At 36.7% G+C, this 27,961-nt stretch overlaps 2 protein-coding genes across 2 annotated transcripts in view; both read left to right on the top strand.

Annotated features, from left to right (window-relative positions):
• Nucleotides 1–9,216, top strand: part of MOB3B (MOB kinase activator 3B) — a 138,830-nt gene extending 129,614 nt beyond the window's left edge. The window contains exon 3 of the mRNA XM_049771079.1: nt 8,749–9,216. Coding sequence (XP_049627036.1) covers nt 8,749–8,778 — 30 coding nt within the window. The 3' untranslated portion in view covers nt 8,779–9,216. The remainder of the gene's footprint in view (nt 1–8,748) is intronic.
• Nucleotides 9,217–15,511: 6,295 nt separating this feature from the next.
• The window catches only part of EQTN (equatorin), a 34,659-nt gene continuing 22,209 nt past the window's right edge, over nt 15,512–27,961 (top strand). Inside the window, exons 1-3 of the mRNA XM_049771019.1 lie at nt 15,512–15,527; nt 19,855–20,181; nt 23,660–23,746. Coding sequence (XP_049626976.1) covers nt 15,512–15,527; nt 19,855–20,181; nt 23,660–23,746 — 430 coding nt within the window. The remainder of the gene's footprint in view (nt 15,528–19,854; nt 20,182–23,659; nt 23,747–27,961) is intronic.

Raw genomic sequence — 27,961 nt, 5'->3', positions numbered from 1 at the left:
ATCATTGACTTAGATTTACAGATTAAACCTATCGTGGGACCAATAAGAAAGATCCTAGCCTAGGCTTTGGCCTAGGATTTGTACAAAAACCAAGATCTCTCATTTCAAAGGTCTGACTTTGACAACTGTGACTGAGCAAAACTTCTGGAACCATAATGAAAGACTCTATCCTAGGCTTTGTCCTAGGATCTGTGCAAAAACCAAGACCCCCATTACAGAAGATTGATTACAATAACAGTGATGGAACAGAACTTCTAGAACTGTACAGAAAGACTCTATCCTAACTTTTGTCCTATGACCTGTGTAAATACCAAGATTTCTAGCTACAGAAGCCTGATTTTATCACTCACAACTGAGTGCAGTTTCCTGGCACCATAAAAAGATCTTGGGGTGTGAAAATGAGTGAGTATGAAGTCTGTAGGTGTTCCCATGGCAGTATGCTTCAAGGGTGGAAAACCCTGTATTTCTTAGGCCAAGGGAATCCCCTTTCTAATTTCCCCAATACTTACTGTGCTTATGCAAAAAAAAAGAGAGAGAGAGAAGCACAAAACCATGCCATACCAGCCTTCCCTTTGTTTTTCTTTTTTTTCTTCTTCTTTTTTTTTCTTCTCTTTTCTATTTTTCTTTCTTTTTATCTTTTTTTATTATTTTTTAAATTTTCTTTTGTTCTCATGGTTATTATATGATGGTGTTCATTTTTAGTAGTTGGCTGCTTTCTTTTGTAGTTACCTTTTATCTGTTTTGTTTTTGTTTTGTTTTCTTCTTTTTTCCCTTCTTTTTTTTTTGGGGGGGGGGCACACCCGGTGATGCTTAGGGGTTACTCCTGGCTATGCGCTCAGAAATCGCTCCTGGCTTGGGAGACCAGATGGGACACCGGGGGAATCAAATCGCAGTTCATCCTAGGTTAGCACGCCATGGCTAACACCTTACTGCTTGTGCCACTGCTCCGGCCCCTCCCTTTCTTCTTTTAAATTGATATTTATAACCTCTAGACGGAATCCTCCCAGTTTTTTTTCTTTTATTCCCAACAGAACCATATAACCTGAATCATCTTGTTCAACCTTTATTCATTGAAGGGGGGAAAATGGAGGATACCAGGACCATAGCTATTGAACATTGAGTGTAAATGAAAGATGATCAGACTCAAACACCAAACCCAAAGCCAATGACAACAGAATTGACACCCAATCTACAACAAGCTATATACAGAGGGGAGCAGTTGCACTAGCAGTCCGGGGGGGAGGGGCATATGAGGGAGCTATGGGATGCATGCTGGGAACAAGGATGGAGGGAGGACAACACTGGTGGTGGGAATGGCCCTGATTCATTGTCACTATGTACCTTAAATATTATTGTGAAATATTTGTAATTCACTTTGGTCACAATAAAAATTATTTTAAAATATGTAGCTAAACCATGTATGCACCATAACAGTATAAACCTATAACCATGGTGTCAAATTTTAAAATACAATGTTAATTTTTTAAAAAAGAGAAAGCTAGGGAAATAGTGCAGTGGATAGATGGATAGGTTATTTGCCTTGCACACAGTCAACCTGAGTTCAATCCCTGGCTTCCATATGGTCCCCCAAGCACTACCAGGAATAATTTCTGGGAATCACTGGGTATGGCCCCCAAACCAGATATTATAATAAATAATAATATAATAATAATAATAAGAAGAAGAAGAAGAAGAAGAAGAAGAAGATAGAAGAAGAAAGAGAGAGAGAGAGAAAGAAAGAAAGAAAGAAAGAAAGAAAAGAAGAGAAGAAAGAAAGAAAGAAAGAAAGAAAGAAAGAAAGAAGAAGAAGAAGAAAGAAAGAAAGAAAGAAATAAAAGAAAGAAAGAAAGAAAAAAGAAAGAGAATGAAAAAAAAAGAAAGAAAGAAGGAAAGAAAGAAAGAAAGAAGAAAGAAAGAAAGAAAGAAAGAAAGAAAGAAAGAAAGAAAAAAGAAAGAAAGAAAGAAAGAAAGAAAAAAGAAAGAAAGAAAAAGAAAGAAAGAAAGAAAAAAGAAAGAAAAAAGAAAGAAAGAAAAGAAAGAAAGAAAGAAGAAAAGAAAGAAAGAAAGAGAAGAAAGAAAGAAAGAAAGAAATAGTAAAATGACTGTTCTCCTGTACAAGGCCTGGAGGAAGTAGATATTGCCAAAAGCTTTAAAGACCCAGTGGGGTGTGTGGCTTAGGGTACAGTTCTGGTGAAATCATAGCATAAACCTCACCTGTATAGTATTTTCTAATAGGGAGTAGGAAATAAAGGGGGGAAATCATGAACAAATGGTAATTTTCAGTATGGTCAATTTTTTCAAATGGAATTTGAAATCTATTATTATAAAAGGCATCCAGAAAGCCCTCTTTTGACCCCAAGGAAGCTAATGTTGATGATAATGTTATTATCAAGTATGTAAGCTGTCCTGATAATAGGGTTTTAATATTGCCCTTATCATTACCTCATTCTTCCCTGAAGAAAAGTCTACTTCGTAAAGCCTATCCTGAGAGGAAATGGAACTGAAAGGACAGAGAAGGTGTAACCGTTCTTCAGCCTATTGTCATAAACTGGGGGCTAAGATGGCACTGCAGCTAGTCAACCAAGAAACTATACATAAAAAGTGCAGCAGCATGGATGAGTGCTTTTTGGGGCTGATTTCCCTTTTTTTTTTTTTCTGTTCTATTTTATATTACCACCTACCACCACCAGTTTCCCACAAAAACTAGACAAAAGCCATTTAAATTAATTTTTAAGGCTGAAGATCATTTTAATTTTGAGATTTAGCTGATGTTTTTGTTATTTTTTAAATTACTAAAATGCATTTTTAGGGAAAAATATCACATGTGTATCTACCACCTGGTCTTCGACACAGGACCTATACAGAAACCAGGATCTATAACTACAAAAACCTGACAGCAACAACTGTGAGACTGAAGAGCTGACCACTGAGAATGACTAGGGGTTGGACAACCGAGTATGCCTGGAGCCTTGAGTTGGTCTTATGCCAAAGTGCTTCAGGGTAAGATGTCCCTGTTTTGTAGGCCAAAGGTCTTTCTTTCCAATTCCTTCCATATTTTGCTGTGCCTATGCAAACAACAACTGCCACACACACACACACACACACACACACACACACACACACACACACACACACACACACACACCTTTATTTTATTTTTTGGGTTTTTTAAGTGTATCTCCCATCTCTAAAGAAAAAGGGGGGCATACTAAACCTTTGGCTATGTATTAATGACTTTATTGGTGATACAATAATTTTCACAAATATAACTGCTAATGAGCTCTCTCCCCTTCTTTTTCCATTTTTAATTCTCTTTCTATTCCTTAATAACTTTGCTTTCTGTCATCCTGAAACAAATGTATTATGATCAGTTATGTCAACTATGTATACATTTTAAATATAAAAATAAATAAATCTTAGTAATTTCTCCAGATATTGCTCTTAGAATAAATAACTGCTTCAGCTCATTGTTAAAAAAATTACATGTATATCAATAGCATCTAAAAATTAGAGTATATATGGAGGGCAAAAACACCAGAACTCAAGAACATATAATTTTATTCACCCAGAGATAAACTTATATTGAATACATATTTTGTTTATATTTGCAAAATAGTTGAATCAAACCAAAATGTTACATGGCTGAAATATATATAATACCCCTCACCAGACTGTAATAGATTACCAAGTTTAAAGGCTTTCTCAGATGCAAAGTAAAATGATTTACTCCAGTGCTTATAGAAATAGTAGAATGGAAGTGTGATCAAAATCATGGTAGAACCAAGAGAGTAAGTTATTTAAATTTTCCTTGGTTCTTGAGAGATCTTGAAGAATGTAAAAATTTGCCATGAATAGATGATCATATTTCCAGGTAGAAGAAACAGTCTTGGAGAAACAACTAGAAACCACTTGAAACAACTAGAAACAACTTGAAAGACCAAGTCCTATTGGAAACCAGAGAGACACTTATTGTTTTTCTTTTTTTTCCTTTTTTTTAATATTTTACTGAAACCATTGTGATTTACAAAGTTCTTCATAATTTGGTTTCAGGGCTAATCCCACGCCCAGTGTCAACCTCCCTTCATCAATGTTCCCAGAGTCCACCACCCGTGCTGTCTAGCCTGCCAGCATAACAGGCCTATTTTAAGATTTGATTATTAAAATCTGGGTCTCTTGAACTCTGGCTTGGATATATAGTTCTGTCCTTTTTTTAATACCATGAATGCTCCTGGGACCACCTAACCCCTCCCCCCTTTCATATTTGTGTTTCTCCTCCTCGCTCAATTTCTTTTCTTCTCCTTGCTATACTCTGGAGCCAAGGATGTTTGAGACAACTCCCATTTAGACCATTATGTTTCTTCATGCACTCATTCTAAATACCACCTATAAGTGATATTCTGTATTTATCCTTCTGGCTGACTTCATTTAACATAATATCTTCCAGTTCCATCCATGTTGCAGCAAATTGCATGATTAAATCATTCTTTACATCTGTGTAGTATTCCATTGTAGATATGTATCACATCGTCATGACCCACTCATCTGTTGTTGGACATCTAGGTTGATTCCAACTCTTAGTTATTGTACTGAGTGCTGCAATGAAAACCAACTTTTCTTGGCAGGTTAATGAGTGGTTTGGGGGTTTAACAAGAGGTGACTAGAGAGGAGTGGGTTCATCTGAATAGCTTTAGAGATCTGGAGTGTGGAATTTGTCCTCTTGACAATGGAAATTGAGAACTTTATGAAAATCAATATCAATCTTACTTTGAGGAGTGGTAAGCAGTTTGTTAACTTGATCAGTGAGTAAGCACAACAAAACCCCAGTTTTATTCTTAAGAATTCATATGGTTAAATCCAAGGCTTTAACAAGCTTCAGATACAAGCCCACTATAGTCTTTATGAACAGTTTCTTAGAAAATTCTCATCACCTCTGCAGAAGCTCAGTGTGAAGTTCTTTCTTGACCTCAATGCATACTCAGGTGACCTTAAAGAACAACTTGAACAGTCTAGACTACCCTATGCAAAGAAGTATACGTTGACTCTGATGGATGACTTGCATAAGGGCACTACTGATAGAGAAGCTATCAGTAGAAGAAAATAGTATTGGACAAGTTTTGTCAGTTTTTTTTTTCCTTCTTTTTGGGTGTTTTCTTTACAAATTTAGAAAGTACTTTCTTAACCAGCTCTTTTGCGCCACCCAGTGGAAAAATGTTATATTGCAGTTCTGAAGGCCTGTAGGTCTTTGAAGGATAGATCCAATTGAATTGTTTGTCCTTCCTCATGTTTTTGGTGAGTTATTTCAAATATTCTTTCTCTGAAGGGATGTTAAGAAATATCATAGTAAACTATATTTTCTCTGGCATTTCACAAACCATTCAATAGTTCTAGAAAATTTCCATATCTTTTTTATTTTGTTTTGTTTTTTGGCTAAGAAGATTATCATTTATGTTCATCCTTCATATCAAGTACAAGAGTTCTTATATCAACGATTGTGTGTTTATCTGTCTATCCCTTCACTCTTTTCCTCCTCTCTAGCTTTAGCAACACCAGACTTTGGATGCATTCTATATATCCTCACTATAGCTCAGATTCCTCAGTTCCTTTTCCCACCAGAATATTCTCTATCAAAATCTTCCCCTAAATTTTGGAGTCTTTCTCAGTCATTGTCAGAGGAGTCCTCTTAGCCTCTCCCCTGACACAAACTCCTGACACAAAGTATTGCTTTTAGAATTTTAGCAGAGTATAGAAAGGTAATTAGCATGCACTGAGCCTATGCATTAGCTAATACTTTTACATTTTCTAGTCATCTAACAAGTAGGAGTTACTGTTCTATTTTACAAATGATGAGACCAAGGACTCATTCATTGCTTGATTCAGTGTTGATTGCCAGGCACTGATCAGCAGCAACAGCAGTCTTGACCTCTTCCTTAATGTATTATAGGACATGGGGTGAATCCAGGAGAATGAATGGACAGTTCCAATTGTGAAGAAATGTGATATGAAAGAGAACAGGCAGTCAAGGCCACATTGAATGTTAGGGAATATGATCCTAAAAATGTTGGAATTTTAGTTAAGACTCAGGGAGGAGAAGGAATGACAGAAGCTGATCTATATTTGAATGGTTTGATTTTACCTTACCTCCTGAATTCCCATCTCTATAAATATTTTCACTTACATTATTGTCTTTTAACTTGTGATCTATATCTTTCTCTCTAATAGATTATTACACTGTGAACAGGAACCTTGTTTTTCAGGTACTGGGTACATTGCAAAAATTACAAAATGATCCCTAAAACCTGTCAGCTAATGATAAGTCTTTGGAATGTCAGCTGCATTCTCACATATCTCATTTTTTACCACATTTCTTTAGAAAGTCATTTTCTCATGTGCTTAAATCTACTACTAACATTGCAAGTAAGAGACCAGGTTGAGTGGTTGAATTATGGTAATAAAATTAAATGTGATTGAGGATTATGTAAATTGGGAATCGGTGATGACTATTTCTAACCAATCAGGCCTGTCCCATTGCACTCTAGTTAGAAGAGTCTAACTTTAAGGTCATGGAAGCTGTAAGCAACAAGACTAATAAAATTCCATAAGAACCTATATCAAATCTAGAAAAATTTCTGGTGCACTCGATTTGTTTACCCAAAGACAAATCACCTAACAGCATCTGTTCAGTGAATCCCTATCTTTAAATGACACATGAATTATAAATGGTCATTTAATTTTTAACATAAATTTCTTTAACTGCATGTACAGTGTTCAAAAGTGCTGAGATTTCACGATGTAGAATCTAACCAACATTGCAATATAGTATTCTAGTAGTCTCCAAGCATCCAGACTCTCCGCATTCTAAAACTTCTCTTAGCTAAGTTGTGTTCTGTTTTATAGGCTGTGGTATCCAGGGTCAGTGTGGAATAGTTGTAGCAGTTGGAATTATCAGTTCTGCAGCAGGTGACTCTTGGAAGCAGCTCATTAATCTAATTGCAGTGACACTAAGCTTGCCCTTTTGAGCTTGCCCTTCCAAAACTCCATAGCTCAATTACATTACTGCCTGTTATCTCAGCCATTTTGGTAGATGAAAGAGGTGGTGCTGTCCTGTGCCAGGCACAGAGCTAGTGATGCAAACAAGATGTAGTAAAAGAATATTTTTTCCCTGACACTTAGTAGCTCACTGACTCACAGGGTTGACAGACATATCCACACAGAGTCCATTCACACACACATATATGTGCAAACGGCATTATAAGAATCTGGAAGGGTTACAGCCAGAAGAATGATTAATACTAATATGGTAAGTAGAAAGAGGGTTGAAAGATCTCTCAGGCAGCTGAAAATCATCTTGTGTCTTGGGAAAATGAATGAATTTAGTCAAGTAAAATGGGGAAGATATCATAGAAATAGACCATAATCCAAGGAGCAAAGAAAAGATGGTATGTTTGGGGTCTTTTTTTTTTTTTTTTTGGTTTTTGGGTCACACCCAGCAGAGCTCAGGGGTTACTCCTAACTATGCACTCAGAAATTGTTCCTGGCAGGCACGGGGGTACCATATGGGATGCTGGGATTCAAACCATCGTCCATCCTGGATCAGCTGTATGCAAGGCAAATGCCCTACCGCTATGCTCTCTCCGGTCTCATTTGGGGTCTTTTAATGTCCACAGAACCAGACAAATGAGGTAGATACCAGTTGGGTGTTTGTCTGGCACATTGGTATGTTCTTCATTTTAATTAAGAAATGTCCTGCCTGTGGCTGGAAAGATAGTTCAGCAGTTAGGGCATTTGCTTTTGCATGCAACCAATTCAGGTTTGACACCCTACTGACCCTGAGCTTACACTCTAGAGTGCCAGAAGTGACTGCTGAGCAGAGCCATAAGTAAACCTTGAACCACTAGCTGTGGCCCAGAAATAAAAACAAAAAAGAAATATCCTTCCCTCAATTTAGGCACAGTTATTTGGATATATTTTATTTAAAAATAAACTTCTACTGGAAAAAAGTTGCATTTATTCAGCATGTCTGTATCATTTGTTGTAAGGATTATCCAATATCATACTAGCTCCAGTTTGATAAGCAGAGATTGTAATAGTTATTATGGGCAAATCCTTGCTTAGCCTCAAGTCCATAGCTAACGTGAAAATGAAAACAAATTTAGTTGCAGCACTTAACCCTCACATGTACCTGGAAATAAGGAGACCACATGTTGATAAGGCTGTTATGGAGAACTACATTCTAATCATAGATCTGTCTCTGCCAAGAAGGAGGTTTTGAATTCTGCAGTCAAAATTTCCACTTAGCATCTTTTAGTACTGACATGTTCTGAAGGACACCAGGTGATACTGGTTCAGCAAAAGTTGAATTGCTAAAGCATCGTGAATGTGTATGCTCTGTCTTCTAGTGACACTGTAGTGCCCTTGTAAGAAATGGGATCCATATTTTCCTGATGGGGGCCATCAGGGAATGGTAAATACTGCAGCAAACTGGAGAGCACATTCTGAAAACAGTCATTTTGCAACTCCAGCTGCCCAATGACTGCAAAGCATGCAACTTTTCAACAAACACTTGTCAAACAGAAACGCCTGCCAAAATAAGAAACCTGACAAACAGAACATCCATATGCTGAACCATATTGATCCTTATTCCTAAATATACTTGTTTTAAAAAGCTCCAGAGGGTGCCGAGTTAATTTTCAGAGATCTGCTTTGCCTATAGTTCTCCTAACCATCCTTCTTTCTTCCCTTGCTTTTCAGAAAGAGATGACCAGCAGGATGTGTCATTAACAGCCTATCTCAGCCTTTGGAAGAAAAAGGAGAGCTGCTTCCTCCCAGATTCCCATGTGGACAGAAGACCTTCGGGCAGAAGTGGCCCTCTTCCTACCCGGAGCATATGGAGACAAGCAGTGACTCCTGAGAGACATTCCCCACTCATTTTGTGTGCTCTTAACCCTCTGAGTGCTGCTAGCCAAGACCCGTGGAGCCGGTTAACCCGGCGAGAGCATCAACTCCTGACTAAGGAGAAAACCTTGGCACTTAGCCATTGGGCACCTTTTTGCCTGTGACCTGCCGCTTAAGCTTTACTGGAATTCGGGTCCTGAGACTGAAATTCTTACCTGCCTTGTCAGTTGGCTGATTCCTGTAATATGTTTTCTAAGTGCCGAATGAATTTTGGAAGTCTGTCTGTGCAGCAAGCTTTCCTGTAACAAATCTATCCTGAGCTCTCACCTCCTGTAGGACTGTGGCTTTGGAGAGACCCAAGACCCCACCTAATAGACCATTACATGGGAATAGCTCTTCTCAACCCCAAACAGGGTCTGCTAACTTAATCTTAATTTCTGGCAAAAACTGGTTGCTAGTATAAGGTTAAGTTGCCAGTTCACCCTGAACAGAAAGTGTATGTGTGTGTTTGTGTGTGTGAGTGTATATACGTGTACGTGTGTGGGTGCGTGTGCACACACATGCATGAGTATGTTTATATAACCACCCTCATTCCTGTCTTCCATTCAAGGCCATTTTTCTCTGTTTTCCAGTAGAGAAATGATCAAGACTGGTCAGCAGAAGCCCTGAATCCAATTAGAGCAGTGTTTGTTCTTTGTTTAAGGGTAGGGAGTCACGGCTGTCTCTGCATAAAACTGAAATTTCAGTGAAAAGCAATAGTACAATTGGTTATTTGGTGCACGGTGCTCAAAAGCCAAGCCTGTTGACTTGCAACCTTCCCAGCTGGCCAAGCTTCTGAATCCAGTCAATGTTTTCTTTCTCTCCCTCCCTCATCTATTGTCTTTGGCATATTATAGTAGGGCACAAAATTACTATCTGCTCCTCTGATTGTGCCACAGTTGCCAAGGTGACGGTAGAACTAAAGCTAACTTCCACCTCCTTTTCCTCCCCATTTTCCTATTCCAGTAGACAGAATATCACATTCTGTGCTACATTTTGCCTTTTAAACTTATAAATGAGTTTTAGGAGAAGAAATGTTGCCTTCTCTGACTCATTTACAAATCTGTGGTGGTCCTGAGAGCCTGTGATGAAAGGGAAATAATACTCCCAAGGATCATTTGAATTTAATAAAAATATCAGTTGGTGGAGGGAAGTAGATAAGAATGTATTAGTGCATTTTAATATAATATTAATTAAAGTATACCTAAGCAACTCTGATTTTGTTTTGTTATTTGTAATGTATTAGTTAAATGTGATTGATTGCAACAACAACCTGGAAAACATAAAATTTTCCTTTGACCAAATTAAGAAAAAACTGATTTTCTAAACATAGTGACTCTCTGCATGGACCTAACTCAGAAGCTAACTGACCTTTGCTTTGTATCTTATACAAGTTGTCTCATGGAATCCAATTGCTGCTACCTCTTTCTATAGTGTTGTATTTTGGTCAACAACATATATGTCTTTTTACACCCCTCCCAAGTCTCTTTGAGAGGATAAGATTATGTTTTTCTCAGTGTCATTTGTGAATAGAATATCTAGCTGTCCTAAAGATCAAAGAGCAAAGAAGGTAAAAAGCCCCCATTTTTCACATAAGTGACAGACAGTAAAAACCACTTTGGAATGTTGAACAGGGACAGAGTGACAGCATGAGGCCTGTTGCCCTAGGAAGAACTCTGGAGCTCTTTCCCATAGAAAAACCACTAGATTTTTGCATTAAAAAATTGGCTGTGTTCCTACATTTCAATAACACCTAATCAAACAGGATACCGGACACTTCTTTAATGCTCTTAGTAGGTTATTCTCTATTTGCACATGATGGAATTTCTATTCAGTTTTAAAATCCCAATTTTTTTTTAACTTCTTAAAATATCTCCTGGTATTTTGGTAGCTGCACTAGTCCACTCTTCAGGATAAGTTCTTATTAAAACATTTTTGAGGGCTGGTGAGGTGGCACTAGAGGTAAGGTCTCTGCCTTGCAAGCGCTAGCCAAGGAAGGACCATCAGTTCGATCCCCCAGCGTCCCATATGGTGCCCCCAAGCCAGGGGCAATTTCTGAGCGCTTAGCCAGGAGTAACCCCTGAGCATCAAATGGTGTGGCCTCAAAACCAAAAAAAAAAAAAAAAAAAAAGTTAAAAAAAAACATTTTGATATTTCATTACAGAATACTCCTATTTCAGAACATTGTCAAATTCAAGAAATATATATTTGTAGGCATTTTTATCTCTTGAACAGGACTATTTTATAAGTAAGTTTACTGCAAGAGAGGTACCTCAGCTCCTGAAGTCCTTCCTTCAGACATCTCTCTGTTCTCATCATCCAGAAATGAACCGATAGCTTCTTCCTCCCAACCTGATGGGGTTCTATTGTTTTCATTTTCTTACCCTTTTATAGTTTTGAGAAATTTCAAAGTAAAAATATTTTGGAAGATAAAATGAACAACCGATAAACCTTTTACTTTGACAACATCTGTTAATGTTTTTCAAACTGTCAACATATAAAACATAAATATATCTCTTATTGTTAAGAATTTTTAAAATAAGTCATAAACATTGTAAAACTTTAAAATTGCCTTATCAATAGTCCTAAAAATGTCAATACCTTTTTTCCCATATGGGACCTAATCAAGTCTTACACATGGCATTTAGTTATCTTCCTTTAGTGGATTAAAGTTCTGTGTGTGTGTGTGTGTGTGTGTTTGTGTGTGTTGTGTGTGTGTGGTGTGTGTTGTGTGTGTGTGTTTGAGTAGAGAGAGAGAGAGGAGAGTTTAAGAGTTTAGGCTGATTTGTATATAAGAATGTCAACAACCCGGATTTTTCTTTTGATAGTTTCTTTCATCATTTTATTCAGGTTAAACTTTGTTACAAGGCATAACTATATATGGGATAGTGTGCCTTATCCTCTTGCATCACAACAGGAAACATATGTCTAATTGTCTCTTTTTAGGATATTGTATTTGGTCAGTGATTTCAGGTGTTGTTAGTGATTACTTCCTTATAAAGGCCCACAGTTCCTAATGAAGATATGAAATTCTATACACATACCTTTTAAGGAGGATGAGTGCACATATGTGCTTTCTTGATATTCTCAGAGATAGACAAAAGTTCCAAAAGGATTATTAACTAACAGTTTAATATAGGCAATGGCAAAAAAATTCACATTATTTAATAGAGATAAGGGACAACAAGGATGTTCAAGCAACAAATATGCTGGCAGGTGAGAATTTCCATGGTCTCTGTAAATCAGAGTTCAAATACATCTAAGTTTTTTTTCAGTCCTTATGAACATACATTTAAAGCATGGATTTATTTTGAGAACATACATTCTCCTTGAAGGAGGTTGTCCATTGGCACAAAATTTATTTAGGTGAGGAGGATCTAAGATACTAAAATGTAACTGCATTCTGCCCCTTAGAGGGTCATACATATGAAAATAGATATAAAGTATATATAAAATGCTACCAAGATTTCATGGGATTATGGAGATGATTAAGAATAAGATGTCTGAAAAGATTCTTTAGGGGGATAATAATTTTTTAATTGGTCAAAAAATTCTCATCCATCTAGTGTCAGTTTCTGCCTCTAAGTTGAATTTGAGAGAATTCTTGGAGAGAATTTGAGAGAATCTGAGAGAATTCTTAGAGCCAGGACAAGCAAAGGCATCATGAATAAGATTTTTATTTGAAGATTTTCATCAGCTGTCCTTCTGCATCTTTAGAGTTCTGACAAAATTCTCTTAGCAGTCTGCACCCGCTATTGCTAATGTTTCTGTTTGCCCAGAGTGAATCCTTCCTGAAGCTTTTCTTGTCACTGTGCAACATAGATGTAACCAAAAACAGAGAACACAGTTAAAGAGATTATTGCATGCTTTCTCTGGATATTTTTATATATTTACAAATTTTCTTTTCTTTTATGGTTTCCCACCTACAGAATACTCATTGAAATTTTATTCTGATTATTGTTGATCATTTTGGTTTATCATTCTGAGATTCCTTCCTATCATTAACATTCCTCATAAGATTACATTGTTTTCTTTTGTTTTAATCACTTCTAATTTGCGAAGCACTGATGGAGTTACTTTCATCTTTTTATACTAATTAGTGCTCCTTGATCATTCTAATTGCTGATGGACACACATTACTTTCTATGGTCCCTAGTCATATCATTTCCACACATATGAGTGTTATACAATGAGAAGTAGAAATAAGTTAGGAAAAGCATAGCCATATCAAGAAAGATGGGCAAAGGCAAATTATTTTAAAAAGTTGACATACTACTTGGGCAATGCTGTTGTCATTTGTGCTAGGATCAATTTGGTGTTTTTGTTATATGTACTTGTTGTTGTTGCTGTTGTTTTTTGTTTTTGGGCCACACCCATTGATACTCAGGGGGTTACTTCTGGCTAAGCTCTTAGAAATTGCTCCTGGGCATGGAGGGGACCATATGGGATGCGGGGGGATCGAACCACAGTTTCCTCCCAGGTCAGCCTCGTGCAAGGCAAACACCATTACCACTGCACCACCGCTTGGCCCCTCAATTTGGGTCTTTGATGACATGAAATTCCTCTCCTATAATTAGTCAAAATGAATTTAGAAAATAATGTGAGGGATTTTGCCCCTTTAAATATTAAGTCAACAACCAATTATTTTTTATAATTTGCTGTTTCATTCTTGGGAAGTTAGTAATTCTGGGTAAAGATTATTTTCAGTTAAATAAATAATGTTTTATAACTTTCGGGTGAAAAGTCCATTTCGTAATCTGATAAGCTGTTTTAACTAGCTTTTATTATTCCAATTTCAAAGTTTTCCAGTACTTTTCTAAATGCACCAGAAAAATATTTTCTATTTTTATTCCATTTGTGATCTTGAAGACTTATAAGATTAGAATAATTTCATTAAATCAGTTATAAAAGCAAGAAAAAAACTACAGGATAATTTATGAAATCATTTCTATGTGAGATTAGAATTTACAAGTTACAAATAAAAGACATTTAACTATCATATACTTGGCCTCAATTTATTTCTTTAACCAATATGTTGTTTATCTGCAGTTGTCCTGAATCATGGAAAAAGATAATATTTTTAGAATTCAGAAATTGGTCCTGGCTTGAGGGACCATATGGGACCCTGGGGATAAAACCATGGTCCATCCTAGGTTATTGCATGCAAGGCAAACACCTTTGCGCTTGCGCCACCACTTCGGCCCCTAAAAAGAATTATTTTATCTATATATTTATTTACTTTTGGTTTTGGGACTTCACCAGCGGCTCTCAGGGGTTATTCTTGGCTCTGAGCTCAGAAATCCTCTTGGCAGGCTCAAGGGACCATATGGTATGCCAGGGATCAAACCTGGGTTCATCCCAGGTCTTTTGCATGCAAGGCAAATGCCCTACCACTATGCTATCACTCTGGCTCTCCCCCCAAAAAAGTTATTTTAGAAGCATATGCATACATTTTTACTTTAGCAGAAGTTGTCTTACAGAATTTCCTGGGAGTAGGAGTTATGGATATAGTCCATCTTCTCAAAATATTTGTTATACATATATTTTCTTATAATATGATTCAATGTTTAATTTGATAACAACATGGTATGAAAACATTAAAAGTATACATTATAGAAGAATCTCAATCAGGGTAATATAAACCCACATTTTAATATCAGTTTTGCCTCATTTGGGTGACCTTGGATATTATATTTAGTGGGCCTCAGATTCTGTATAAAAACTGGCTTATAGATTTATTTCTATGTAACGTAACATCGGTTCTATAAATTAATATAAAAATTTTTTATTTGAAAAAATAATTTGGTATCTTATTATCTAGTATAAATACTAGTGACTAAGGGTTAAGAGTCACTAGTCAGTCATTATAAATTACTCCAAGAAACGTTTTCAGATAAAGTCCTGACAGGAATTTATTAGTTATGCCTCAGATTCTAGTTCCTTGACTTTGCTACAGACAAGAACTCAAGAGGAAGCCAGAGAATTAAGTATATATGCAGTTTATTAAAACAAAATGTGGCCGAAAAGACAAAACAAACAAACAAAAGAAGCTTGAGTCTTTCTTATTTTTTAATCTAATGTAAATTTACTAAAATAGGTGGTATAATGGTTTGCATTTATAGTGAAAACATTTAGTTGTGGATTTGGGGGCATACTAGCTGTGATCAGGTCTTACTCCTAGCTCTGTACTCAGGAATTGCTCTTGGAGGGCCAGAGAGATAGTATAGCAGTAGGAGCTTTGCCTTGCATGCAGCCGACCCAAGAGGGACCAGCTCTATTCCTGGCATCCTATATGGTCCCCCAGCCTGCCAGGGGCAATTTCTGAGTGTAGAGCCAGGAGTAACCCCTGAGCACCATTGGGCGTGGCTCCCAAACCAATCAATTAATCAATAAATAAATAAATTAAGTTTAAAAAATATAATAAAAAAAAAAGGACTCTCCTGGTGTGCTCCAGAGGCCATATGCAATTCTGGCAACCAAGTAATAGGGCAGTGACATGTAAGCCAAGCACTTTAATGTCTGCACTCACTGGCCCCTAGATTAAGTTTAATATCTGCTGCAGAGAAATCATATTTGTAACATGACCTCTTTTATCAGTAAGTATTTAAATCTAAAAATTTGCAAGTGAAAATATTGCACAAAGGGAAAAGGTTCCAACAGACTCCTATGTTAAATCAGAAATATATTACGAAAATATTCTCTGTGCTCATGTCTCTGCAATGATGTATTAGGTGTTGCTAAAAGCTTTACATTGAGATCCATGAGACAGCAGCATTTAGAACTTCTATGATTTACTTTTCTTATTTAACCAGTCCTCCATATTGTTTTCCACAGGGGTTGAACCAGTCAGCATTCTCACCAGCAGTAAATGAAAGTTCCTTTTTTTTTTTTTACCACATCCCCCCAACACAAATTCTTCACAATATTTTTGATATGTACCATCCTCACTGGTGTAATTTGATATCTTATTGTCATCTTAATTTGGATTTCCCTAATGATAAGTTGATGATGAGTATTATTTTGGGAGGGGTTCGGGTATGGTCTCCCCATCACCATCAAAAGGCCCCATCACACCCTGACATGAGCACTCAATTATTATGACTGGCAGGTTTGGGGAACCATATGGGATGTGAAGGATCAAACTTGAGTCAAGCCGCAAGGCAAAGCAATGCCCTACCTGCGGTGCTATTGCTCTGCCCCCAATGAGCATGTTTGTTTGTTTGTTTTTGGGCCACACCTGGTAGCTCAGGGGTTACTCCTGGCTCTATGCTCAGAAATCACTCCTCGGCAGACTTGGGGACCAAATGGGATGCTGGGATTCGAACCACCATCCCTCTGCTGCAAGGCAAACGCCCTGCCTCCATGCTATCTCTGTGCCCCCCGCAATGAGCATTTTTATGTGCCTGTTGACCATCTATTGTATTCATCAGAGATTGTCTGTTCATTTCTTCCTATTTCTTATAATAAATAATTTTATTTGACCAATAGTTGATACATATCTTTCAACAGTAATATTTTAGGTTAATATTGACATTGAATCAGTGGTATTCCCACCACCAGAAGTTGTCCCCCCACCACCCTCGTTCCCAGTATGCATCCTATATACCCCTCCTTACCCTCCCCCTCCCCGGGCTACTAGTATAAGTGGTCCCCTCTGTGTTTAGCTTGTTGTAGATTGGATATCAATTCTGTTGTCAATTGGCTTTGGGTTAGGTGTTTAAGTCCAATCATTTTTATTACTAATTAGTGATCATCAACTGTTTGGTCTTGGTACCCTCCATTATTTCACCCTCAATTTGAGAGGTGGAACAAGATGGTTCAAGTTATATGGTTCTGTTTGAAAAAAAGAAAAAAAAATGAAATGGCATAAAAAATTAAACAAGGCCGTCTAGTCCAAATCTTTATGGAAAGCGATATGGAGAATTTCTCCAAAAACTGGAAATTGAGCTCCCATATGACCCAGCTATAACCAATCCTAGGGATATACCCTAGGAGAACACAAAAATACAATAAAAAATTTCTTCCTTACACCTATATTCATTGCAGCACTATTTACCATAGCAAGGACTCTGCAAACAACCAAGATGCCCTACAACAGATGAATGGCTAAAGAAATTTGTGGGTACATATACACAATGGAATATTATGCAGCTGTCAGTAGAGATGAAGTCATGACATTTTCCTATACATGGATATACATGGAATCTGTTATGCTGAGTAAAATAAGTCAGAGAGAGAGAAAGGCACAGAATGGGTCTCACACTCATCTATGGGTTTTAAGAAAATGAAAGACACCCTGTAATAATAATTTTCAGACACAAAAGAGAAAAGAGCTGGAAGTTCCAGCTCACTTTATGAAGCTCACCACAAAGAGTGATGAGTGAAGTTAGAGAAATATCTACATTGAGAACTATCATAAACAATGTGAATGAATGAGGTTAGGAGTAGAAAGTCGTCTAGAGTATAGGCGGGGGTGGGTGAGGAGGAGGGATATTTGGGACATTGGTGATGGGAATGTTGCACTGGCGATGGGTGGTGTTCTTTACATGACTAAAACTCAACCACAATCATGTTAATAATCAAGGTGTTTAAAAAAATATTATTTTAAAAATATTAAACAAGCAAAAAATAAGCAGAGTCCTTCTACAAGCTATAAATATTTGGGAGAAGAAAGGGGGAAAAAGAAAGAGAAACACAACAACAATACACAAAGGAAAGATCAAACAAAAAAATCCAAAAGCATCACAGCAATAAAGACAACCACCACACAATTAACCATGGTCCTGAACTAAAAACAAAACAAAGCACACAAAAAATCAATACAACAACAGCAACAACAGTAACAAAACCAAAAAAAAATATTTTGTGCTTCTTTTTTTTCCTGCATAGGCACAGTAAATATTGGGGAAATTAGAAAGGGAATTCCTTAGCCTAAGAGATACAGGGTTTCTCCACCCTTGAAGTATACTGTCTTTGGGATAACTATAGCCTCCATACATGTTCTTATTATTTCCCCTAGGTCCTTTCGTAGTGTATGGAAAACTTTTTGCTCCATCATAGATGAGGAAATCTGACCTCTGTATCTAAAGATCTTGTTATCTGCACAGGTCAAAGAATGGAGCCTCTGATGAAGTCTTTCTTTAAGGTTCTAGAAGTTCTGTTCACTGTTGTTTTAATCAGTCTTCTGTAGTTGGTGTGGTCTTGGTTTTTGCACTGATCCTAGGATGCAGCCTAGATAGAGTCTTTCATTATGTTTCCAGAAGACCTGTTCAGTTACAATGTATCAGCCAGACCTCTGGAATTAGAGAATTTTGGTTGTTGTGGTACAGGTTGTAGGCCAAAGTCTGACTAGGGCTTTTTTTTGTTGTTGTTGTTGGTCCCCAGGATAAGTTCTGCTCAGTCATGGTTGTCACAGTCAATCTTCTGTAGATAGCAATCTTGGCTTTTGCAAAGTCTTCTGCTTTCATCCTATTGTTAGATGGTGAGGTAAGACAACCTGCTCTTAGATCAAGTTGCCTCATTGTCAGGACATATCAAAACTGGAGCGTGTTTGGTGTCAGAGCAGTATTAAGAAAGTCACAGACGGAGTTTGGTTCCTGGATCTGTTGCAGAGAACTGTGATCTAGAGATCTAGGGTTCAAGGTTGGACGGTCACTCTCTAATCACCTGGAGTCTAAGTTGGGACCACATGACATATGTTCAAGGTGGGAGGTATTGTAAAAAAAATATGAGTTTTTATCCCTAGTAGATAAGAGCTTGTTTCTATAAGTAAAATTTCCCCTTTTTAGTATGCCTTTGCAGGAAGAAATGGTGCTATATTATATTGCTGGTGCATTTGGGGGTGGAAATGCCAGGCTCCATCCTTTCTGTGCCCTGGTTTTGACCTGAGCTATTATCCCAAGCAAGACTTTTTATTGTAGGTTTTTATACCAAGCAGAATCAAAAAAGATGTAGTTAAGGAAGTGAAGAAAACAAACACAAAATAAAAAAACAAATATATATACTCACATATATATGGAGAAAAAATTTAAATGAGTAAACAAAAGTAATTAAGGGAACAAAGTGATGCAAAAGATTACCTTACATTTGGGGATAAACAGGTTAAGAGGTAGTAGTATATAGGTCTTAAACTTATAAAGGCAATATAAGTTTTTCTTCTGAGACCCTTTGTAGTTCCCTTCTAAATTTAGTGCCTTGTGATCTGAGAAAGTAGTCTGTACAATTTCTTTCCTTTGGACTTTATGGATATATAGGCCGACATGTAGTGTTAGAATTTTGTAATGCTTTAAAAATGTTTTAAGTCTGTTCTAATTTTACTCAATGTTTTTTCAAAATCCAGGGATGAGTTACTTTTATTATTTCATGGAAATTTCTCAATTCAAGGAAAATTTTAGAATGATTTATTTTTTAAAAAATAAAATGCGATAATGAGTCTGAAGATAAAAGACATCAGAATGAGTCACAAAGCTTTTGGAAACTGCTCCTCAACATTCTAACCTTCATTTGGCAATGATGTCATAGTGCCCTACCTAATTGTAGAATCTAGACAACCAACAAGAACTTGAGAAGATATAGTAGATTGCTGGATAAATCACATTATTTTATCAATGAATTTTATGCTGTTTATAATTTTATCTGAGGTTTTTGCCCCACAAGTGAGTGATTTGACTCAGAATGATGAAGGTAAGCATTGAAAACTTTCTTAGAAAGATAATCTTGTCTAGAATATGACTATTTAGCAATCTTCTACAGAGTGATATAAAATTTATCATTGAAATACATCATTTGATTTTTAAGTATTCACCTCATTTCTTTGTGTAAAAATCAAAGCAATTAGTATAAAAAAGAAGTCCTAAGAAATCAATGTATTTCTGATCTGTCATATGTTATCCTTTTCTTTCTTTTTTTTTTTTTTTTTTTTAGAAGTTGATGTATTACCTTTATATAGTGAAAATAAAACGAATCAAGAAGAAGAAGAAGAACATCTAGAGGAAGAAACACCTCCAACAGATCCAATTCCTATAGTGGATCTAACATATGCGGAGAAAACAACTCCACAATACGGACCTATAGATGAGCCAATCTTTGTTAAGGGAATGAATACTGCGAACCAAGTACCTACAGAGATGTCATCACAGAAACAGGATCAAGAACAAAACAAGAAAAAAGTTAAAAAACGGGAACAAGTACAAACACTGGAAGCAGAAACTAAGGACAAAAATAGCCAAACTTTGAGATATATAAAACAATGTAAGGCCTTGGCATAAATTGTAGTACCTATACTAGGCTTGATTCAGTTGTTTTAAAATTCTTATAAGCATTTAAATTTTCTGTCTATTTTAAATTTAAGAATTAAATATTATATAGTTTGACAAGTTTTTCTTTTTCTTTTTTTGAGAGGTTATTCCTTACTGTGCACTCAGATATCACTTTTGGCAATGCTCAAGGGACCAATATATGTCAGAGATCAAACATGGGTCAGCCGCAGCTAGACAAGCACTTTACCCACTGTACTATCTTGTCAGTTCATTGAAAAATTTGACTTGAAAATGTATTATAAATATAGGCTTCATCAAGGCATTATGATAACTTAGTAACATTCACAAGTGACCTATCTATGGTAAGTGAACCAAAATTTAAAGATGTGTTTCACTTTCTTGATGTTACTAAAACATTGGTACCACAAACTAGGTAGCTCCAAGCAAAGAAACTATTCTAAGACAATTCCAGGATCTAAAAATTTTAAATAAAGTATTTAGTGATGCAATGATGTCTCCAAAGCATCAAGGGACAGATTTTTTTTATTGCCTCTTTCAACTTTGGGATGGCCCCAGACAGTCATTGACTTAGAGCTGCAAAATTCTGTTCTCTACTTCTGTCTGCAAATGTCCTTCTTCCTCTGCTTCCAAATTTTCCTCCTTCAGTGGTATTTTATTGCACCTAATTAAAATCTTCAATGATAAAAATTAAATTACATTCTGAGGTACTGGGGGGACAAATTAGGATTTCAATGTATCTCGTGGGGTGGGGTAGAGATGCAAAACCCAATGCATAAATGCAAAACTATGTCTGAAAGGTTCATCAAAATTTAGTTTATTCTTGGGAGCTGGGTACAGAGGGTACGGCATTTCCTTTTTATGTGGCTGACATGGGTTCAATCCCCAGAATCCTATATGGTCCCCCAAACCTGCCAGGATTAATTCCTGAGTGCAGAGCCATGAGTAACCTCTGAGTGCTGCCTTGTGTGGCCCAAACATAAAAAAGAAATAGTTTATTCACCATTCCTTATACGGACTTTATTTTGTTGTTGTTGTTCTTAGTAAGGACCACTATTCTAAACAATGACAAGTTTATAAGAAACTCTTGGTAATTAAAAAAAAAAATATTAGACCTAGAGAGATAGTACAGGAGAAAGGTCACCCGCCTAGCAGGAAGATGACCTAGCATCCCATATGGGCTTCCAAGCCCCACCAGAAGTGATACATGAGTGCAGAGTCAGGAATAAGTTCTGAGTGTTGCTGGGTGTGGGCCCCAAATTGAATGAAATAAAACAGCAAAATTAAATCAAATTATCCTAGAATTTTCAAAGAAAATTATAACTACATGAATAATCTTTTGTGTTGCGAGACAATTATTCAAGCATGTACTTTGGTTAATATACTTAAGAAGAATACTTAAGTTAATACTTAAGTTGCTGTTTTTCTTTGACTAATCAAAATCCATCTTTTGTAGGTAGAACAATAAACTACTTGTACTCAGAGAAGTCAATTGCCAGGTTTCCTAACTACTAAAACGTAGTCAGGAATTAGATGTCTTACCTATGACCAGACTGCTTCTAATGTCAGAAAAATGGTGTAGTTAGATCTTGTTTAGGACATGTCTTTCTTTTGATTTTAATAGAGGGTAAATTTCAGCAGCTGTTGTTTACTTTGACTAAAAGAAATTTACACACACATAAAAGCAAATGAAGTCATACCAAAGACTTGTATTATGTTTTGCTTTTTAAAAGAACTCAGATCTTTTCTTTAATATTTATCTCATAATTTTAATGGCTATATAAAAATAATGTTACTCAGTGTCTGCAGTCTTACTAAATAGGTTACATGTAGTTTTTCACTTGCACATTTTCCTTAAAGATGTACCAGTGTGTCTCTCTTTGAAAAGATATTAAGTACCAGTTTCTGAATACAAGATAACATATAAAATAAATTTTATAAAACTTCCCTCCAAAAGTATCTACCAAATTACGTACTCCAAAGATGCACCACAATGAATAATATTAATAATATTTTCTGATTAGCATAATTTTTTCTGAATTAATTGAAGTTACTCCTTGATTGTTTATATGCATTTATTGAGCATTTCTATTTCAACTTTTGTAATTTACCTGTTCATATCTTTGACCTGTTTTTTTCATTAAGTTGTATTTTGGTTTATATACAGAATTATTTTATATTTGATATATTAAAGATTTCCTTCCTGAATGTAACAAGTATTTCATTCAGAGCTATTGCTTATCTTTAAACCTGTTTAACTCTCTGATAAGGAAGATGGTGGTTGGTAGCCATAGGTAACAGTTTCTGGAAAATCATACTGGTACTTTTACCTGCAAAGCACATATTTCAGCCATTTGAGAAATCTCACCAGCTCCTGTTTCAAGTACTGTTTTTAACCTTCTTTAATTTATTTTTTATTATAAATTTATTCATTTATTTATTTTTAATTTTTATTTTGATCATATTGGCTTACATATCTTTCACAGTAGTATTTTAGGTAATATTAACATTGAATCAGGAGAATACCCATCACCAAATTTGTCCTCCCCTCATCCCTGTTCCCTTCCTGCAACCATATCCCCCACCATCACCCCCCGGGCTGCTAGAGTAGGTAGTCCCCTCTTTGTCTAGCTTACTATTAGTTTTTTAAACTTTAAATTAAACATCTTGTTTTACAAAGTTGTTCATAATACAGTTTCAGACATTCAATGTTGCAACCACCAGCATGACCTTCATTCCACCATTGTTTAGTTTTCCACCCCTCTCAAGCCTGCCCCTTAACAGGTTCAACAGTTTGTTTTATATTGCTTGTTACAACAAAATGTAGTATGAAATTAGAATAATAAAAATAATAATGTCATTAAAGTTATAATATAATATAATATATCTATAAGTCTAATTCAATTGTATGATTATACACTTATATGCTTTTTATAATTTTAAATAAATTTATCTCAAAAAGAATAATTTAGCATAAGGATACTACTTGACCTTTATTCTTGTATTTGGGTTTGGGGCCACACCTGGTGACCTTCAGGGGTTACTCCTGGATATGCACTCAGAAATAGTTCATGGCTTGGAAGACCATAGGGGACGCCCGGGGATTTAACCGCATTCTGTTCTAGGCTAGCGCCAGCAAGGCAGATGTCTTACTGCTTGCACCACAGCTCCTGCCCCACCTTATTATTTTATTACTGGAATTCATCTGCATGATTTAAGGTAAAACACAAATCAAGTGAGGGATTTTTTAATGTAACAAGTTAACTATTAAAATCTATTTGCTTCTGCTGTTTTGGGCGTCACACTCAGTGGCACTCAGAGGCTACTCCAGCCCATTGTTTGGGCATTATTCCCACTAGCACTCAGGAGCCTCTCTTACTAAGAATATGCTCTCACCTCTTTGACTGCTTGTTTCAATTCCTGTTGAAAATGTTTTTAACTTCTATTTTTAGATCCATTCATCACTCAAAATGAGAATGTTAGTGAGTCTAAAATATCTGTGGAAACTACAACTGATCCTCAATTCGCTCTAAAGAACTGTAAGTACTGAAAGGACCTTTTCAACTGTGAAACTAAAACAAGATTACAAAATAGCAATAGAGTTGTGGGTAGGAAAAAGTCTTAGTGAAGACAGTTATAAAGTCTTAGTTTTTAAATAAGACAAAATTTTTCCTGTGAAGTTCTCTAACTCAAATTCAAGTTGAGCTATGTTCCACAGGTTTTTGCTCACACTTCATCTGACACCAATATACTTGTTCCTCTGTTTCCATTGTAATGAAACCATCAGAAAGCCAGAAGTTTCTTAATCTTTATTTTGGGTTTGCATGAAAAGAAAAATAGATAAGTCTTTCTTTTCCTTCCTTCCTTTTGTTTTGTTGTTTGTTTGTTTGTTTGTTTGGGGACCACATCTATTTATGTTCAGTACTTACTTAGGGATCACTCATGATGGGCTGGAAAAAATATGAATAACAGGAGGAATCAAACCCATACTATCTTTGGTCTTTCAATAAACTTTAGAAAATTTATCTTTCATATCCCACATTTTTATCTCGCTTTATGCCTTCAGCTCCAAATATTCCTGTTTTCTTTTTTTCCACTAACTATAACTGTCAGGTAGATTAAAATTCTTGACAGTATGTTACTTTGGTAACTATAAAAACTATCTCTATGTGTATACATTATACCATATTTTTACCATGAAGTATCAATAGCTCTATGAAATATACAAGCCTAAAATATAAGGAGAAAAAACCAGGAAAGTAACTAGACAAGAAAGAATGCTCTGGGTACAACCATTTTAATTAGTGAAAACACTAATTTGGAAATCCCTAATTATTAGTAAGGCTACTATACATAAGTGGAAGTTTGGGTAATTCTAATAAATTAGATTTAGATATGGATGTTTTAAGGGAATATATTAATAAAACAAATCATAGAAATCATTTTTTGTTGTTTGTTTTTTTTGGGGGTGGGTACACTCGTTTGATGCTCAGGAGCTACTCCTGGCTATGCACTCAGAAATCACTCCTGGATTGGGGGGACCATATGGGACACTGGGAGATCGAACCGCAGTTTGTCTTAGGCTAGAGCTTGCAAGGGAGATGCTTTACCTCTAGCACCACTGCGCTGGCCCCTAATTATAGGAATCTTATATAAAATCTTTTTTTTTTCTTTCAGTTTTTCGGGCCATACCCGTTTGATGCTCAGGGATTACTCCTGGCTCAGAAATTGCCCCTGGCTTGGGGGGACCATATGGGACCCCGGGGGATCGAACCGTGGTCCTTCCTTGGCTAGCACTTGCAAGACAGACACCTTATGTCTAGCGCCACCTCACCAGCCCCAAAATCTTATATAAAATCTTGTATATAAAAAATAGTATCTTAACTTGTATGGGACAAAACCATACTTTTTTAAATATATATTTTATTTAAAAACCTTGATTACATACATGATTGTGTTTGGGTTTCAGTCATGTAAAGAACACCACCTGTCACCAGTGCAACATTCCCATCACCAATGTCCCAAATCTCCCTCCTCCCCACCCAACCCCCGCCTGTACTATAAACAGGCTTTCTATTTTCCTCATACATTCTCATTATTAGGATAATTCAAAATGTAGATATTTCTCTAACTAAACTCATCCCTATTTGTGGTGAGCTTCATGAGGTGAGATGTAACTTCCAGCTCTCTTCTCTTTTGTGTCTGAAAGTTATTATTGCAAGAATGTCTATCATTTTTCTTAAAACCCATAGATGAGTGAGACCATTCTGAGTTTCTCTCTCTCTCTCTCTCTCTCTCTCTCTCTCTCTCTCTCTCTCTGACTTATTTCACTCAGCATAATAGATTCCATGTACATCCATGTATAGGAAAATTTCATGACTTCGTCTCTCCTGACAACTGCATAATATTCCATTGTGTATATGTACCACAGTTTCTTTAGCCATTTGTCTGTTGAAGGGCATCTTGGTTGTTTCCAGAGTCTTACTATGGTAAATAGTGCTGCAATGAATATAGGTGTAACAAAGGGATTTTTGTATTGTCATTTTGTGTTCCTAGTGTATATTCCTAGGAGTGGTATAGCTGGATCGTATGGGAGCTCGATTTCCAGTTTTTGGAAGAATCTCCATATCGTTTTCCATAAAGGTTGAACTAGACGGCATTCCCACAGCAGTGGATAAGAGTTCCTTTCTCTCCACATTCCCTTCCAACACTGTTTGTTCTCATTCTTTGTGATGTGTGCCAATCTCTGTGGTGTGAGGTGGTACCTTATAGTTGTTTTGATTCGCATCTCCCTGATGATTAGTGGAGCATTTTTTCATGTGTCTTTTGGCCATTTGTATTTCTTCTTTGTCAAAGTGTTTGTTCATTTCTTCTCTCAATTTTTTGATTGGATTAGATGTTTTTTTCTTGTAAAGTTCTGTCAGTGCCTTGTATATTTTGGAGATTAGCCCCTTATCTGATGGGTATTGGGTGAATAGTTTCTCCCACTCAGTGGGTGGCTCTTGTATCCTAGGCGCTATTTCCTTTGAGGTGCAGAAGCTTCTCAGCTTAATATATTTTCATTTGTTAATCTTTCTTTTTTTTCTATATTCATCTTTATTTATTTTTATTTTTTAATTTTTAAATTTTTTTACTTAAACACCTTGATTACATACATGATTGTGTTTGGGTTTCAGTCATGTAAAGAACACCACCCATCACCAGTGCAACATTCCCATCACCAATGTCCTGTTAAGTCTAGGAGAATGATGCGCCGTTCAAAGACACCAAGACCACAGTCTCATGCAAAAACAGGGGGTTTATTTTCTTACAAGCATGCAGGGGCTGCACTAGAATCCAGCATAAGCCAGAAACTGCCAGCCCTGAGCCATGAGCTTACAAGCTGTATATAGTATTTCAAACAATAGAAAGGTACAGTAGATTGATTTGCTTTAGGAAGTACATGACACCTGGCATTTGCTCAATTACATTTTTGCAAGGTGCAGGTGCAAGCTTACAGGGTTAACATGACCAGGTTAAAACCATGTAGGAACAGAAAGAAAGTTAAACTATAACTGGGTCTACAAGTTCCCACAATTGTGAAGGGGAGTGAGTGATCAGGGCAGTCAGGAAATTCAGGGGAAACTTAAGTTCCCAGAATTGTGAAGGGGGGGTAGGTGATCAGGGCAGTTAGCAAACTCAGGGGAAACTTTTCCTTTACATTCCCCCCTTTTTCTTTTGTTTGATCTCTAATCCTAGAGATCTTGGGCTATTTGATCGAGTGCCTCATATTGCTGCCTAATAATCATAAGGTCCAATAGTCAGTAATAGCAGCAGGAGCACAAGCGGGCCTGTAATGGCAGACATTAGAGTTGTTAGCCAGGGGGACTACTTGAACCAGGGCTGAAACCAATTGTCTTGAACCCGGGATTTTTGTTCCCTTTCATCTAGCCTCTTTTTAAGTTTGTCCATAGATGCCTGTACGACCCCAGTGTAATCTGTATAATAACAACATTCTTCTTTTGGGGCCACGCATAGCCCACTTTCTTGTTCAAAGAGGAGATTTAACCCCCTACTATTCTGGAGCACAACTTCTGACAGGGAAGTTAGTGAGTCATTGAGAGCTAGAACTGAGGTTTTTATTTCTCTTAGGTCTTGCCTGATGGCTGTTTCAAGCTTACTGATTTGATCAGCCCCCCTTAATTTCAGCAGCTAACCCCATCCCTAGGATGACTGCCAGGGTGAGGGAAACCAGTTCTCGAGGGTAGAGCAGCTACTAAACCTTTCCTTAAAAGAATCAGAATTATAATATAGCACTCTGGGCAGTTTCTGAATTAGCACACAATAATGGGAAGCCAGATTAAAAACTTCAAGGGCAATGCAAGGCATTTCTTTTTATGCCCCCTTCCCCAGCTGCTCTTCCAAAAGTGTGATTCACTACAAATCTGGTTATCACGATCCAGTCCCAACTGGAAGGGAGCTTCCAGTATGCCTGACCAGTGGTTTCACAGTCCCATGCTGTCATCTGGTACAGTAGGTGATCTTCATTTTGCCCCGGTCCAGGAAGTTGAGTCAGATGGCTATGCAGGGGGGGTACTTTGAGGTTACCAGATAGTCTGTCCAGGCCACTGACCACCCGAGCTGCGGGCTTCTGAGAAGTATCTGAAAAAGACTTATGAAGAGGTTTCCGGGGGGTTTCTCACTTGTTCTGTATCTAAGGTCTTTTACACCTAGTGTGTAACAATTAATGATAACACAAGTTAAACAACAGAAAT

Source organism: Suncus etruscus, chromosome 1 (genome assembly GCF_024139225.1).
Source record: "Suncus etruscus isolate mSunEtr1 chromosome 1, mSunEtr1.pri.cur, whole genome shotgun sequence".
Lineage (NCBI taxonomy): Eukaryota > Metazoa > Chordata > Mammalia > Eulipotyphla > Soricidae > Suncus > Suncus etruscus.
Note: the sequence above shows the minus strand (reverse complement) of the source record. Positions and strands in the feature narration are given on the sequence as shown.